The sequence below is a fragment of the Aquila chrysaetos genome, chromosome 15, assembly GCF_900496995.4.
Source record: "Aquila chrysaetos chrysaetos chromosome 15, bAquChr1.4, whole genome shotgun sequence".
NCBI lineage: Eukaryota > Metazoa > Chordata > Aves > Accipitriformes > Accipitridae > Aquila > Aquila chrysaetos.
The window spans coordinates 92117-107478 of NC_044018.1; the positions used below are offsets into that span (position 1 = coordinate 92117).

Here is a 15362-nt window from a genome sequence, read left to right on the forward strand (position 1 = left end):
ACCCCCCCCCCCCCAAAAAAAAAAAAAAAAAGCCCAAACCCCAGCTACCACTCCTTTCTCAGACCATGGCCATGCAGGAAGGCAGGGAACTGCAGAGATGAGGGCTGCACAGAAAAGGCAGCAGCAGTGTTGGACAAAGGTATTTTCTGAGGCATGTACAAGTGCACACCCTGCAAATGAGGTTGGCAGCACCAGTGCAGGATAGTGCAAATGCCCAACACAGTGCCAGGGCAGAGCAGGACATGCACACGCATACAGATACATACCCCCACCTGCCCTGCAGCACCAACACCACAGTGGTACAAAAGAAGGGCTGTGTAGTTCATGCAGAGCAATTCTAGCACACCAATTTAAGGGATGTTGGACAGTATTAGCACGTGTGGGTGATGGTGAACCCATTGCTAGCTTGTATATTGCTAAAACAGAACACACTTGGCAAAGGCTCACACACATAAGGCTGAGATGGGGAGGGCAGGGAAACAGTTCACTCACTGCAGCAACTGCTGGTTAAAGCCAGGAATAACAGCAAACTGGCACCCACAAAGTCCTGCAAGAAGCCATACAGGGCTGCAGTGTTCAGCATACTCAGCAAAGAGCACACTGCAGCAACCATGAGTCCCAGGGAGAGAGGCTGTTAAGCTGCTTGGAGCACTTGGCTGGAGATCTGACAGTTACCAGGCAGCAGGATAGAGCCCACTGCCCTCCCCAGTGGCAGGAGATGGCAAACAGTTATTCACAGGACAAGAGCAAAGGGTGAGTGAAGCAATCAGCATGTGCCAGCATTAGCTGTAGCATTGTCCACCCCTCAGTACTACCTACAGTACTCAGCTGCTGGAGAGCATGGATGCCAAGCATCCTGGTTCAGCACATCAAGGGCTGTTAAACCCACACCACCAACAGGCCATCCATCCCTCAGTACTGGAAGCTGAGGCTCTGACAGTGACCTGCTCTCCCTAACAAACAACCCCAAAAACATCTACAGGTTGCCCTGTGCCCTCAGCTGTGGGAAAAAAGGCATGAGGCCACAACTCAACATGCAAAAGCACAGGTGAGAAAGTGCGCAGCTGTTGGCTAACCTGCAGGGACCCAAGCCTCCCCAGAGCATAAGCCTTCCCCACAGCACTTGCCTGCAGCACTTGCTGGGAGACTGGCTCTGCCATCTCAGGCTGCACACAGCCAGTACTGCTCAGCTGGGGCTGTCAGTGTCACCAGCCTTAGAAGGGGAGATGTGCTGCAATATGACAGGAACCGAGCAGCAAGGTCCTCAGCCAGAAAGCAGCTGCAAACTGTTACTTGCTGGAGAAACCAGACATCCTGCTGGCTGCAGCCTCCCCTGCTCTGTCTGGGGAAGGAAACCAAGTGCATGGCTTGCCCATGTCTCCAGACCACAGCCAGGTGTGCAGCAGGGCATAGGCACCCCAGAGCAGAGCAGGCACACAGGGGGAGAGGTTGAGACCCGCTGCCACGCAGGGGGCTTGTGTCCTCCCTGGCCTCAGCATGGTCAGCTGTCAGCTCCCATCGGTGCAGATGATGTTCACAGGTGCTCAAGACATACCAGTCCAGCACAGCCTGGACCAGCTCCCCAGCCCCCAGATAACAAGGGCCACCCTGCGCCCCAGCAGCTCTCAGCATAGGGGGAACAGCTCCCTCAGGGCCAGCAGCCGAGGAAGACATGGGAGCTCCAGGGCAGCTGCAGGCTCCATCAGCTCAGGGCACAGCCCAGGCCCTCACCACACATGAGGAAGCCTCACCGCAGGCATCGCAGCAGAGACACAGTACCTTGCACACTTGTGCATGGCACCCCATCCAGCACTCAAACCCAAATGACAATAGTAAAAAACTCAGTTTATTTCCCTATAAAGGCAGAGCTTTCCTTTAAAAACAAGCTCATTGCACTCATGAGAGGGTGTGGGGCTGAAGTGCAGGGGCAAGGCCTTCCTCATTCACTCCTCCAGGCCGAGAGCTATTGCTCCCTGATGGTCATGCATGCCGAGCAAGTCCTCCACCATCTCCAGGGGGCGGCTCAGCCTCACCTGGTACCCAACTGCCACCACGAGGAGCAAGGCAGGAGAAACAAGCAAGGCAGGTGAGACAGTGCAGTCCAAGGTGCACTGGCTGCATTCTGCAGGCTCAGAGCACTTGGGGTGGCTCTGCATGCACTGGGAGCGGGCAGAGCAAGGAGCACTGGTCCAGCAGCCTGAGCTGGGAGCAGGGAGCAGCTGCAGTTTGAGGTGGTTCATGCAGGCGGAAAGCAGGACAAGGAACAGGTGTCACGGTCTGTGCGCTGCATGGCAGCTGTGCCAGCAGACCCCGTGCCTGGTGGGCAGTGCCAGGGGCAGGGGCAGGCACTGTCTGGCCCAGGTGCAGGCACAGGGTGAATCCTGAGTGGCTGGTCCATTGTTGCAGAGATTTGGCTTAGCCCAGGGGAGTCTTGGGGCCAGCAGTCCCAGGGCCAGCTGTGGGGAGGTCTCCAACCCCTCCCAGCCCCTTCCAGCTGTCTGGGGGTTGCCCCAAGCGGTAGCACAGTAGCTGTGCAGTAGGAGAGCTTGCCCTGGGCACAAGAAATGCTGACTCTGAAAAGCAAGAGGGAGGAAGACCTGGTCCATGAGGCATGCAGTTGGGAACCCAGCACAGCCTAGGAGGGGAAACAGACCTTCCCAGGTGAGCCATCAGCCCCCTCCTGCTGCAGAGGACATGCTGGAGGATGTGGCAAAGCAGCACTGAAGGAAGCAACTTACCTGCTGGGCTGTGGGCTCCCTTCCCCACATCCTCCATGCTGCTTTGGAAGAGAACACAGCACCCATCATACCCCAAGCAAGGCCTGCTGAGAGACACAGCATGCTCATGACCCTGACAACACAGGCATGGTGCAGCAGTACCAGGCACTCAGAGTGCAGAAGGCCTTAGCCCACTTGCTACCAAACCCTTTCCCCAGGCCAGCCTGTCCTGCCTACAAAGGGCTGGCACTTCACAGGGCCACATACGTAGCTCCAGTCTGTGTATGCACTGGTTCCCAGCTGACGCCAGCTCAGACCAGGCTCAGCCCTGCAGCGCTGACAGACCCCAGCCAAGTGTCAGCTGCCAGACACATGGAAAACACCCACAATGGAACAGGCCTCTCGCACCCACCACCACAGGCACTTCTGCAAAGACCTATGGGTTAATCCTCCACTGCCAGACTGGTACCACCAGCTCCTCCCAAGCACAGGACAGACACCAGCAAGCTCAGCCCCAGGCCCTAGTCCACACAGAAGTCAGCATGACCAGGCCTCCAGCCTGGTCCAAGCCCCAGGGAAATCAGTGGGAGGAGAGGGACAACTCTGAGTCCCACCTGAGAAGCATGTCTGGATAGGCTGGCCTCAGCAAGAGTGGCAGAAACAGAAAACAAGTAGCATCTCTGGGTACATCCTGAGGGTCAGCATCTGCCCCACACAGCTCCACTGCAAAAGCTGAACTGCAAGATCTGCCCCTCCACAGCTCAGCTCCCTGTTCACTCAACCTCTCAGCTGACAAAGGCAGAGAAAGCAGCAGAAAGCTCCCCCTTGCTCCCATCAGATCTCCTCCATGCTCCCACTGTGCCCATGGCCCCAGCAGCTCCCCTTGCATGAGGCACAGCGAAGGAAACAGGCCAGGGTTCATCAGAGAGATCCCTGAACACAAGCAGCAGCTCACCACCTACCCAGATAAGGTTTCACCGATGTTATCATCTTCCTCCTCCTCTTCCTCCTCCTGGCAAACAAACAAACAAACCAAACCAAACCAAAACAAAACAAAACCACCATGACACCTCACTGCCTGGGCACGTCTCTGCCAGGAGCGAGGCTGGGCTGCCCAGAGCCTGTTCTGGAGCAGCAGGGCAGTCCCTGGCCCCTTCACAAGACACAGTCACCCACCAGGCATGACACAGACAAAGGGTGCCTACAGGCCGTAGGGGGAGAGATGGCACCTGCAGTGCTGGGCTGCTGAAATCCTCCGGGCCCAGACACACAGCCACACAAGGGTAGAGACAGACCACAGCACTTCTTACATCCCCTCCAGCCAGCAAAGTACCAAACACAGGCTGTGAGTGGGGAACAAGCTGAGACAGCTGCTGCACACAGCACATCTTTGCCCAGAGACAGGAGAGGGGTGAGCACACCTTACAGCTGGAGGGCCAGGCAGAGGACCGCCCAGGAGCAGGTTGTAAGCAAGTACGACCCCAAGCACTGCCAGGCTGGGCCAGCACTGGAAGCATGAGGCCAAGGACCAAGCGTCCAGAGGCTCCTGGGCAGGGACACAGTGAGACCAGCAACACTGGCAATGCTCTGATTGGCTCTGGACATGCAGTAGGTATAGTGCAGATGGGCAGGGCTGAGCCTTAGCCCAGGCTGGCAAGATGATGACCAAAGGGTCCTCTTCTTCAGAGAGAGTGTCTCACCCCTAGTCATGGCACCAAGCGTGCAGAGCAGGTCCCAGCTCCCTGTCTGACAGTGCCAGCAGAGCAGGGCTGAGGGCTGCAGCAATGCTGGGCCTGACAGGAGAACTGGAGCAAAGACCACCTGAGAAACTGCGCCTGCCTTGTGAGCCAGACAGAGCACAGTGCCTCTCTTCACGTCAGGCCGCCATGTGTGAGGGAGGCTGCGCAGATACCGACAGGGTCCTGGAAGGCCAGGAGGAAGGAGCTGCGTAAGGGTTACTCTTTTCCTGCCCTAATGCAAGACTGCCCTGGGCATGGGCCAGACTTGCACATACTGTACCCCAAACTGGTGTCTGAAGGGAGGGCTCCCTGGGGGGGCTGGCTCACTTGGTCTCCCGGGCTCACTGCTCTCCAAGACACATGAAGGGTGAAGGGGCTGTTCCTGCCTAGAGCCTGGGACAGGGCAAAAGCAGCAGAGTTAGTGCCTGCAACCTGGAGAAGGCCCAGCAGTGGATGTACAGGCAGGACTGTGGGCAAGGGACAGATACCCCTGCTGTGCTCAGGGAAAAGTGCAAACAAGGGTGCAGGATCACTGCTCAGGGCAGGTACCACAGGGCTCTGAGCTGTGCTACAGCTCAGCAATGCAGAAGAGTTCAGCATGGATAGCAGGGATGCCCCCCACCCCAGCCAGAGATAGGGCAGGCTCCCCATGTGGGGCAGTGGCAAAGAACACAACAGCAGGGACAACACTCTCCCTACTTGGTGTGTTTCACCTGCCAGGCAGCAAGCCATCTCTCCTCGGCACAGCCCAAGACAGGGTCCCACACTGGAGACCCCAATCCCGGGGCTAGGCAGAGGGACACGTTTGAGAAATTCCTCCTACCTGCATGTGCTGCTTCCCAGAGATCCAGTGCCATCTGGAAGGCCTGGGCCACGGTCAGAGTCACAGCCTGGGCCTGTGTACAAGAAAGAGAAGGAATGTCTGCTTCCACCTGGGCCCTCAAGCCAAGACAACCCCACTGCCATGAAATCTGAGAACCCCCAGGCCCCCCTCGCTGCCTTTCTCTGCAGAGCATACACACGGAAGGCCAGAGCTCAATGCTGTGTCTGTCTACCCATGTGGGCCAGCCATCCCCAAGAGGAGATCCCAGACGAGCTTGGGACAGAAGAACCTCCTTTCACTCACCACCCGGCTCTGCAGTGTGAGCACATGTGCTCCCTCACTCCATTTCCAGCTGAGGTGCACAGAGGTAAGGGCTCTTTCTCTCTGAAGGGGGAGAAGGAAGGCCCTTGCTCCCACCCTTACCTCACAGAGCCAAGAGCAGAAGGGAAGCGCTTACAATCTTCTTCTTGGGTGAGAGGAAGGCATGGCACTCCAGTGCCCCGCTGTCCTGGCTCTGGGCAACATAAGCGAAGACTTTGTTCTGCAGCTTGTCTGTTGTGCAGTAGGAGATCCTGCAGGCAGAGAGGAGCTGCTCAGGGCGATAAGGGACCCCAGCACAGGTCTCCTGCTGTGCTCCCAGCACACCAACAAGCAGTGCTGACAGCCTGAGGCTTTCATCTGCCCCAGATGATCAGGCAGCCCAACTCCACAGCAAGGGCCAGAGGCTTCCTGGCACCTACAGCTGGTAAGAGATCACTGCATCCACAGGCATTCCCTCCTATACTGCCCCAGTGTGCTCCTCAGTCCTCCGATGCCCAGTCCAACCCAACATATGAACTCAAGCATTGAGACAAAAGTTGCACAGAAGGGTGGGTGATTGCCTCCAAGAACATGATTGGAGGCTGGCCAGTAGGATGGTCTGCCTTGGCACATCAGCTCTGGTGCTGAGACCCAAATTTTGCACCAAAGAGATGTCCTGACTCTGCTTCCCATCTAGCCACCAGCCTGCAGCCACGCTCCCCTCACACCCAGCACCCACAGACGCCCAACCCAGCCAAAGCACAGCTGGCAGCAGTTAAAAAAACCCACATCAGCTCTCACAGCAACTGCCTTTAGCCAGCCCAAGTAAGCTGCAGTTTATGGAACCCTCATGCCATTGCAGCCAGAAGGGCGGTCCTGTGTCAGTGGAGAGAGAGAGACATGCAGTTCTGCCCTAACTGTGGGGCTTTCCAACTATCAGCCTCGACACCCTGCTTGCATCCCAGAAGAGACAAGCAGGGCCCAGTAAAAAAACAGATGGACTGACCCACCCAGGCAGTGCCGTGGGGCACAGCAGGAAGAGGGCACAGGCCTCAGGGAGCCAAAGGAAGACCTAAGCTTGAAGGTACCACTGACAGAAGGCCCAGCCTTCCCTGGCTGCTCAAGATCCCATCAGTCTCCAGCTGGCTGCTGGGGAACACCCAGGCCCTCCACATGCCATGCCCACCTGTAGATGGAGATGTTCTCAACCATCTCCTTTGTGTCTGCATCCTGCAGCGAAATGCCCCTCGGAGACACTGTCAGAATCACCTTCTGGAACTTGCGAGCTCCCACCCGTGCCTGGCAGTGGGGAGACACCAGACACCTCTGCAAATTGGCAAGGGTCTTCACCCCCCCTCACTGGCAGGAGTCCTCCAGACTCTGTACGGCGTGCCACCCACTTGGACCCTTGCTGCAAAGGCTCCTGCTGTACGGATGGGAAAGCAGAGCCTGGAGATCAGGCGTGCCTTGCATAGAACACCCCTGGAATCCGTTCACACTACTGCCATGCACATGGGAAAGGACAGACCCCACCTCTCCCGGTACTTCACCCTCCTCTCTGTGCTGTGACAGGCACAGCTCTGCTCCTAGCCATGTTCCTGGTGTGGGAGCAGGCAGCAGCGGCTGTCCTGCAGGAAGACAACTTCCCCCACAGCACGGAGGCAGAGCCCAGCCAGCCTCCTGCACACCACCCTCCTCTTGGGAACAGCACGGTCCCTCACTGGGGTTCAGGGCTGGGACACGGACACTTCCTGGAGTCCAGGGGCTGGGTTCTGAATTGGCTTTTCTCCACCCCAGCACAGCAGGACCCCAGGGCCAGCTCTCACCGTGGCCACGATCCTGCGGATGGCAGCAGCAGCCATGTCTTCTCCTTTGGGTTTTTCCACCAGCGTCATGCCTAGATACTTGAGTGTGAAGCACATCCCCTCAAGCAGCGGCTCCTTCATATCAGCCCAGCTCTCGGGAAGCTCTGCAAAGACAAAATGCTTTAGAAGCCATGTGCCAGCAGCCCTATGGCTAGTCCCAGCAAAGCCACCCCACCTTGTTGCAGCTTCACTGCTCCCAGCAGCAGTGCGGCTACCTGCACTCAGCAGGGCACTCTTCTGGCTCTGTGACATTCTTGGAAGAGGAACAGAATGAGAGGACAATTCACCATCAAAGCTTTAGTCCTCCATCCCTGGAAGTACAGGCTCTGTCACCACAGATAGTAAGCTCCTGCATATCTGCATAGGGCCTCAGATGCTGCAGTGTTCACTGCTATCTGCAAAAACCTTGCATTCCTGGGTCCCATCTATTTCACTACAAGCAGGATGTTCTCTATACTCCATTCATCTCTCCCACCTAAGCCACTGGCACACCTCAGGAACAGCAGCATTTGCTGCCACACTCGGTCAGATCAAAATCCCCGAGTTGTTCCAGTACAACCAAAGCCAAACCCTCTGGTAGCTATCATTTGCAGCAGCAGGCTGCCAGGGAAGGAGTAGCTCGTCCAGTACTCATGATCCAAGCTGAGGTGACTGGGAAGCAACTGCACCACAAAGATTCTGTGTTAAGGAAGAGCTCAGACTGGTATTTCAAGGATGCAAACTAGCTTCCAGGAAAACACATCTTAAGGATGAACTCCAGTGCACAGAGGGAAGAGAGCTCCCATGTGCATTACTTTGCAGGTCACAGAATTAAAGGGGCACTGGCTTCTGTTTCCTGTGTCCTCTCTTTTCAAACCCCATCGCTGCAGTCAAGAAAAAACAAAACAAAACCAAAAAAACCCCCAGCGGGCAGAGTCTGTTCACTCAAGAAAGATTCCCTAGGGACAGTTGTCAGCATCTCCAGCTTCCTTCAGAAACCAGTCCGTTTCACCAGCATGTTCTGCCACACAGCAGATGTGCTGGTGGGAGAAGGAGCCCTGGCCCTACAGTCGGTCCCGACACCACTACCGTTGGCAGAGAACACACAAAGCAAGCACCACAGAAGCATCCATTCGACCTCTGCTCCCACAAGACAAAGCCACTGGCTTCAACAGAGAGTTGACTCTCATCGAAGGCAAAAGCTCTAGTTACCAGACTAGTGTGCCACACACAAAGGAACAATTCTCTTGTACCAAGCACTTCCTGGTGATAATTTTCAAGAACTGAAGCAGATGTTAGCACACATTTACTTTCCTCAAATCCCAAAGAGCACAAGGATGGTGGGAGAGGAGATATGCAGAAGGGCTAAGACACAGGGAGTCACAGTCTCTCTCTTCCCAGGGATTCAGTGCACAGAGGAGGGAAGGAACAGGAACACAGAAGTTACACACTCTGCTACAAACACTAGGTTTGTACACTTCCCTGGGAATTGCCTAGCTATCTACTGTTCACACAAATACTTTTCAGGGTTATTTTTCATTTCTTTCCTGGGATTAGCTCCCTAAACACTACTGGCACACTTGCAGAAGGCTCTGACTCGTAATTGGAATAACCTGAACCCACAGGGAAATCAGGAGACCTCATCTGCACAGCATACTCCTGCACAAATGACAACTACCAGGGAACCTGCCTGGTACCATGCGGGCATCAGGGACCTCTATCCAGGGTAGAAGAGCACTGTCTCACTCTCTGAACTTTGAGAACAGCCCACACGTACAAGGGCTGCCAGAGTGAGCTCTGCTGCTCCAACAAAGCCTTTGGACAGCTGTGACTGAGAAAGCTCAGGCACAGCCCTCCTGCTGGGTCTCTGGGGTCAGCCTCGGATCTGGCTATGCCACAGACAGCACGGCAGCCCGCCTGCAGCGAGCAACATGCAGGCCTGCCGCACTCACTGCATGCCTGTCCCCACCTGCAAAGGACCAGACACAGCGGTTCGGGGGAGCCAAGGCCTGCACAGGCTGGGGAGGGTGCCCACAGATGAGGCACAGCATGTCCCAGCACCTGGCACTGCCGGCACTGCCTGTCACAGCCGCCCAGGGCCTTTCAGCCCACCGGTGCGGGTGGCCTCAATTTAAAAGTGGGGCAAGAGGTTGGCAGCCGGGCGAGTGTAGCAGGGAGGGCTAGGCAAGCAGCCCACAGCGCTGCTGCCCACCTCGGCCTGCAGTCCCACAGCCTGCCCCGCAGCCCTGCCGCTGCCCCGCAGCCCCGCCAGCCCGCCTCGGCCCGCGGCCCCACGGCACGGCCACAGCCGTGCCCCGCACCGCGCCCCACAGCTGGCAGCGGCCGCGTCCCGGGCCCGACCAGACCGAGACGCGGGCTCCCTGCCCGGAGCGATACCCCGCCCGGCCCGCGGCCCCCACCCGCTCCCCGGCCCCCGCGGCCCGCACTCACTGCGCCGCCGGCGGAGCCCCAGGCCGTGCCGGGCGAGGCGCGGGCTCCGCAGCACGGCGCGCCCCGCCGCCCGCAGCGCCTCCATGCCGGAGCCGGAGCCGGAGCCTGCCGCTATCGGGTCGGCGGGAGGCCCGAGCTGTCCGCCGCTGGGCTCGGCGCGCTGACGTCCGCAGCGGCGGAGGCGCTGGCGTTGCCGGGGCAGCGAGGGGGCGGGGCGAGGTGGGCGCGGCGGCGGCGGCGGCGGCGGCGGCGGCGGCGGCGGCGGCGGCGCGGGGCCGTCCCGGTGCCGGTCCCGGCGTTCGGCGCGATGCAGCTGCGGCACGTGCGGACCCTGCTGGCCCCGCAGGTCGGGCTGGGCCGGGCCGGGCCGGGCGGGGAGGGAGCGGGCCGGGGGGCGGCGGTGCTGAGGCTGTGTGTGCCTGGCAGGAAGGGACCGCGCGGGTGACCTGCATGGCCTGGTCGGCCAGCAGCGCCCGGTTCGCTGTGTGCACCGCGGACCGGGTGGTGCTGCTGTACGATGAGCAGGGCGAGCGGCGCGACAAGTTCTCCACCAAGCCCTCCGACGCCAAGGTGAGGGCCCGGCCTGCTGCCGCCGGGGCCTGCTGCAGCCGGGACACAGCCGTCTGTGGGCCGGGCAAGTGTGCCTGGGGCAAGGCCAGCCTTCCCCTGTGGTTCACGCTGCCATCCTCTCCACAGTACGGCAGGAAAAGCTACGTGGTCAAAGGCATGGCCTTCTCCCCGGACTCCACCAAAATCGCCATTGGCCAAACAGACAACATTGTCTACGTCTACAGGATTGGAGAGGAGTGGTGAGTCTGGTGGTGGAGTGTCCAGCGCCTGTGAGGAGGGGGCGGCACTGTCCTTCCTGCTGTACAGTGCGCTTTCTGGGCGTTGATGCGACCCGCGTCGGTGTCCTGGCCTGGTCCTCAGCCCAGTACATGCTGCGGTGCACATCATCTAACCTGCAGGAAGTCACTCAGATGTTTCTGTGGAGAGCAGCAGATAGGATTTGCTTGGACACAGCCCTTGTGGAGCCCAGTGCAAGCACATGCCAGCTGAGCTTCTGTGGAGCTGTAGCTGTAAAGCCTATGCTGCTGTCCCCCGTTTCATAGATGTGGAGCTATGGCACACACCTGCCTCACTTCAGCCTCATTTGCTGGCACCTGGTGTGCTAAAGGTGCTCAGGTCACCAGAATTTTGGAAGCTTAAAGGTTGGGGTTCTTTTAATTTTCTGCCCAAAGTTGGCTTGTGATAGACAACCAGTGTACAAAACTTAAATGTGTTTGGCAATACTAAAACAGACTGAATACAAACAGTAGGGTAGCCAGAATGGGCAGTATTACTAGCTTCACCGGTAGTCATTTTTGTCTACCTTTTTCTGCAGGGGTGACAAGAAGGTGATATGCAACAAGTTCATCCAAACGGTGAGACCCAGACTCCTGTTTAACTCCATTTTCTCCAACATATGTAGGATAAAGACAATTGGAGGACTCTCTGTTCATACTTACAGGTGTAATTGGCCAAACTGTCAGTGGTACTTGATGTCCAAAAGATGCAGGTAGATCCTAAGATAATCTTTATATTTTGAGGCATGTATTACCTGCCAAGCTTCAGAGGCTTCATAATGCCTGGGTACAACACAGTAATTAATTGTTGAACTATCAATGCAATCAATTGCAAAACTGTGGGGACTAATTTAGACATCAGTGGACAGAATGTTTTAAGGGAGTTGAAAGGGAAAAATAGGAGAGACTCTGAGCCCAACTATTTTTCACAGGTTGGCAACTCTAAGCCCCAAGATTCCTTGTTAGCCAAAATGTAAAGTGTGCAGAATTCAGTCAAACTGCACGGTTTCCACATGTTCAAAGGCCTCAGGTTTGTAATTTCAGTCAGGTTATCTCCTTGGCCTTCTTCATGTTCTGCTGCTCTAGCTCTGCCTGTGTGTGTTAGAGCAGTCTACTCAGTAGGTCTCTGGCAAGGATTTTCCTGAGGTTGATGTAAGTATCTGGAAAGGCAAAGGTGTTATAAATTCCTTGCATAGAAAGCCATCTGTATGAGAAAATGCAGTGCACTGACTACTTCTTTTACCTTCAGGGGCAAATGTCCAGCAGCTGCCCTAGGCTTTCCAGCCAGTTGCCATCACACTATGACCCCCACTTTCTCTGTGTCTCTAGAGAAGTTGTCTGCTAGATAGGCCCCTGAAGTAGCCAGTACCCGTTAGGAGAAATCATCCTGCTGGGCCAAATCCCCAGAAGACATAAGCAGAGCTGCTCCTGATGGAGTTGCTGGAGTTTCTGTGCCAGGCTTTCTCAAGCTGCCTCTCAGGTGAAGGGCAGCCTCAGCCTCTGGATTGAAAGCCTGCATCTCAGGGTTGGGTCGTGGCCCACCACTGTGGCTGCTCTTAGGGTGGCTTAGGAGAGCCTTCTAGCCTCTCTGAATACTTGCTGCTGACTGCAAGAGGGAGCCCCATGTAATTCTGTTGCTCTGGTGGTAAGAAAGCTGTTGGTCAGCGTTTGTTTCTCTGTGGTTGAGCTGCTGTGCTGAGCGGTCATGACACTGGAATAGAGTGTCATGAAGAAAAGAGAGCAAGAGGGGCTTGGTGTCCACTTGTCCCTTTCCTGTACGTTGTGGTTAGCCCGGGTGTGGGTACCTGTAGCCTCACTGGAGAGTCCTTTCATTGTTTATCACTTGCTGGCATTCTGCTGGCAGGACTAGCTTCCTGCCCCTCTGGCTCTCCTTTGCTGCAGCACCTGGCTAACAGCCTGGTGGGAGGCTGCTTGCCTTTCACAAGCTTAGATGCTGTGCACAGCATGCATAAAGTTTTTTGTATTTTTAATGTAGTGGTTCATTTCTCTTTTCTCTCATTCTCTCATTTTCCCCATGTCTTTTCTACCATTTCTATCATAATAAATCCTTTATTTTTTCTAATGCTATATGTGTGGTTTTTTACCACTGTGTCCGGTTTTCTCCTGTAACTAAATATTGTTATTTACAAAGTTTTGGTGTGTTCAGTCAATATCAGAGATCATTTGTTGAGCCCTTTCCCTCCCCTGCCATTTGCAAAACCTGTTGGGCACTCTTATACATCTTGTGAATACAGTGACACTATTCAGCTCTGCTGGCAAGCAAGGCATCCTGCTAGAGGATCAGGATGAGTATGTGTGAGTTTGACTTCTTTGCACTAGTAGCTAGGCACATTACCACTTTGTGAGGCTTGTTTCTAAGCTACCAGTGGGCTGCTTGTGGTTGTGTTAGACTGAAAATAAGGGTCTGGCAGATAATGAGGGAAATAAATGGATGCCTGGGAAACAGGTATAATAAAAAATGGGTCTTGGTTATTGGTTGGACATATAAATTATGAGCAGCTTAGGTATCCAGGGACATTTTGGTATCTGTTTGTAGCTGTGGTTGCTGATGTGAATGGTAAGATTGGGGATAGAAGGTGAGATGGATAAATGAGGGTGTATATATGTCTAAAGCAGGCCCAGGTGCCTAAAATGGAACAGATGAGCCTGTGAGGCTAGTGCTGGTGGCACAGTGCCAAACACCAGCCTTCTTATTGACTGAAATCCTTCAGTTTAAATGTGAAGCAGTTTCATTAACTCTCTTGGCCCTCTCTTACAGTTGGGTTTGGTGGTCAGCTTTATTCATCCTGACCCCTACCTCAGACTTTGAGAATACCTTTGGTTTGGATTCAATGAACCTGTTTCTACCTGACCTACTTGGTAGCATCTGATAACTGTCTTGCTTGTAAATGAAAACATAGACTATTTCTGATTCATCAAATGAAGATCCAATGTACAAATATTCTCATATCTGTTACAGAAGCTGGCAGAGTCAAATTATTTTTATGTTTTATACTTGTTGCTGCAAAAAATCTTTTAAAATAACCATGATTTTGTACTGGAAAACTACACATCTGATCCATAAGTAATCCTCTCAGAAGAGCATCCATACTGAACATATCTGGTATAACTTTGATGCCCTGCTTTAGCCTTTCTAAGCCTGTTACTTTACCCCAGCTCACTATTATCTAGTTTAAGCTTCAGCGTGTAGGGCCTCAATCCTACTTTAAGGTCTGTCCAAATGTCCCCATCTCTTCTCTTTCTTGGTCTGAGTCATTTTACTGTTCATGAGCTGTCTTACGTAGCGATGGGGCAAGAAGCTAAGTAGGGTGGAGCTCTTACCTCTCTTTTTACCTCCTCCTTGGCAGAGTGCCGTGACCTGCTTATCGTGGCCAGCGGAGAATATCATTGTCTTTGGTCTTGCTGAAGGAAAGGTAGAGAAACTTGTTATTTGCCTGATTTTCTTTTCCATGCAGGGGCTACCCAGGCCTGCAAGCACCTGGGCTGCAGAGTAGGAGCCATTACTATGTGGCCCTGGGCATGAAATAGCAACAAAGGGATTACACCACTGACTTGAACTTTCTGGTTCCCAGTCAGTCCTTGGAGGTTCTACTGGATCATTTGGTCCTTTTCCTGAGCCTTTCTAGATATGTGCAAGTGCGACTCCAACTTTTCCACTTCTCCAACCTACCAGAAAGCAATGAGCTTCCTGTGATTTCTGGCGCTGGTCATGGACTGGGAAACCTCTGGGGATGTTACAATGGGGGAAATTCACATCCTGCAGACAGAAGCAACATTGATCAGATTCTCTTTCTCAGGTTCGTTTAGCAAATACAAAGAACAACAAGTCTTCCACCATTTATGGGACAGATTCCTATGTGGTCTCCCTAACTTCCAAGTGAGTATGGCACTGCTTTAGGCTACACTGCTTTGGCTCAGTCTCCTACCTACAATAGGCCCTGGCATAACTGGTGGCTGTATGGGAGGTTGCCAGAGGGTCTTTCTGCTGTCAGTTCCTTGTCAAGATAATAAAATACTGTGCTTTCCAAAAGGAATTCCTTCCTAAAATCTGATACTTGCCTGTGCCACACTGGCCCATGTAGTTTTGTTGCCCCCCCCAACACATTTCAGGATGCAAGTCCTCATGAGATTACTTACATACATTGATTTATTTGAATCCATGACTTTATAAAGATTAAATTTGTCAGCTTCACCTAGCTAATTACTAACATTAGTCAAGTTTAAGGGCTAAAAAAAAGTAAAAATATTCTGCCAGATAAAACTGTGACAAGGCTATAATTAGAAATATAACCATAAAGTGCAATTTTAAATTATTTTCATTTTAACTACTTTAGTATCCTTTACCTAAAAAATTTAAGATATGTCATGGTCCTAGCAGTGGGATTTTCACTAAATGGTGTCATTCTGGTTTTTGAGTGCTAAACAAATTTAAAAAACCTAAAGCTAGTCTAAGACTCTGACTTTCTACCACTGAGAAATCCCTCCAAAGTCTGCCTGCCTTTGCCTCTATTCCAGAAGGTTTCTATTTCCTCTCTCTCTTCCTGTCTCTTCATGCCCCCCCTTCCCCCACCTCTCTTCCCTGTTTGCCCTCCTCTCCCTCTCCCCCAATCCTCCCCCCCAAC

At 54.2% G+C, this 15362-nt stretch overlaps 2 protein-coding genes across 20 annotated transcripts in view; one reads left to right on the forward strand and one right to left on the reverse strand.

The window, feature by feature from the left end:
* Positions 1-1824: 1824 nt before the first annotated feature.
* Positions 1825-10068, reverse strand: LOC115350967 (low density lipoprotein receptor adapter protein 1-like). 17 transcript variants are annotated; one of them, XM_030037138.1, is made up of 9 exons: positions 9875-10062; positions 7406-7548; positions 6766-6878; positions 5737-5851; positions 5280-5352; positions 4737-4849; positions 3680-3729; positions 2739-2779; positions 1825-2573 (listed from the first exon to the last, which is right to left on the reverse strand). In XM_030037138.1, the coding sequence occupies exons 1-9, from the start codon at positions 9957-9959 to the stop codon at positions 2416-2418; spliced, it is 891 nt and encodes a 296-aa protein (XP_029892998.1). In that variant the 5' UTR covers positions 9960-10062; the 3' UTR covers positions 1825-2415. The 17 variants fall into 17 exon arrangements, 7 of the variants coding, with proteins under 7 accessions (XP_029892998.1, XP_029892999.1, XP_029892996.1 ...); XM_030037139.1 differs by having other exon boundaries at positions 2739-2776; positions 9875-10061; XM_030037136.1 differs by having other exon boundaries at positions 2739-2821; positions 9875-10061.
* A 30-nt stretch (positions 10069-10098) lies between these two features.
* IFT172 (intraflagellar transport 172) overlaps positions 10099-15362 on the forward strand; it is a 39081-nt gene continuing 33817 nt past the window's right edge. For 2 of the 3 annotated variants that reach the window (XR_003926657.2, XM_030037133.2), the window contains exons 1-6: positions 10099-10220; positions 10301-10444; positions 10571-10683; positions 11259-11298; positions 14088-14153; positions 14538-14617. Coding sequence is in view for 2 of the 3 variants with exons in the window: in XM_030037133.2 (XP_029892993.1) it covers positions 10182-10220; positions 10301-10444; positions 10571-10683; positions 11259-11298; positions 14088-14153; positions 14538-14617 (482 nt within the window). In the remaining variant the exon portion in view is untranslated. Of the gene's footprint in view, positions 10221-10300; positions 10684-11258; positions 11299-14087; positions 14154-14537; positions 14618-15362 lie in introns of all 3 variants that reach the window. The other variant, XM_041128748.1, reaches the window with a different exon arrangement.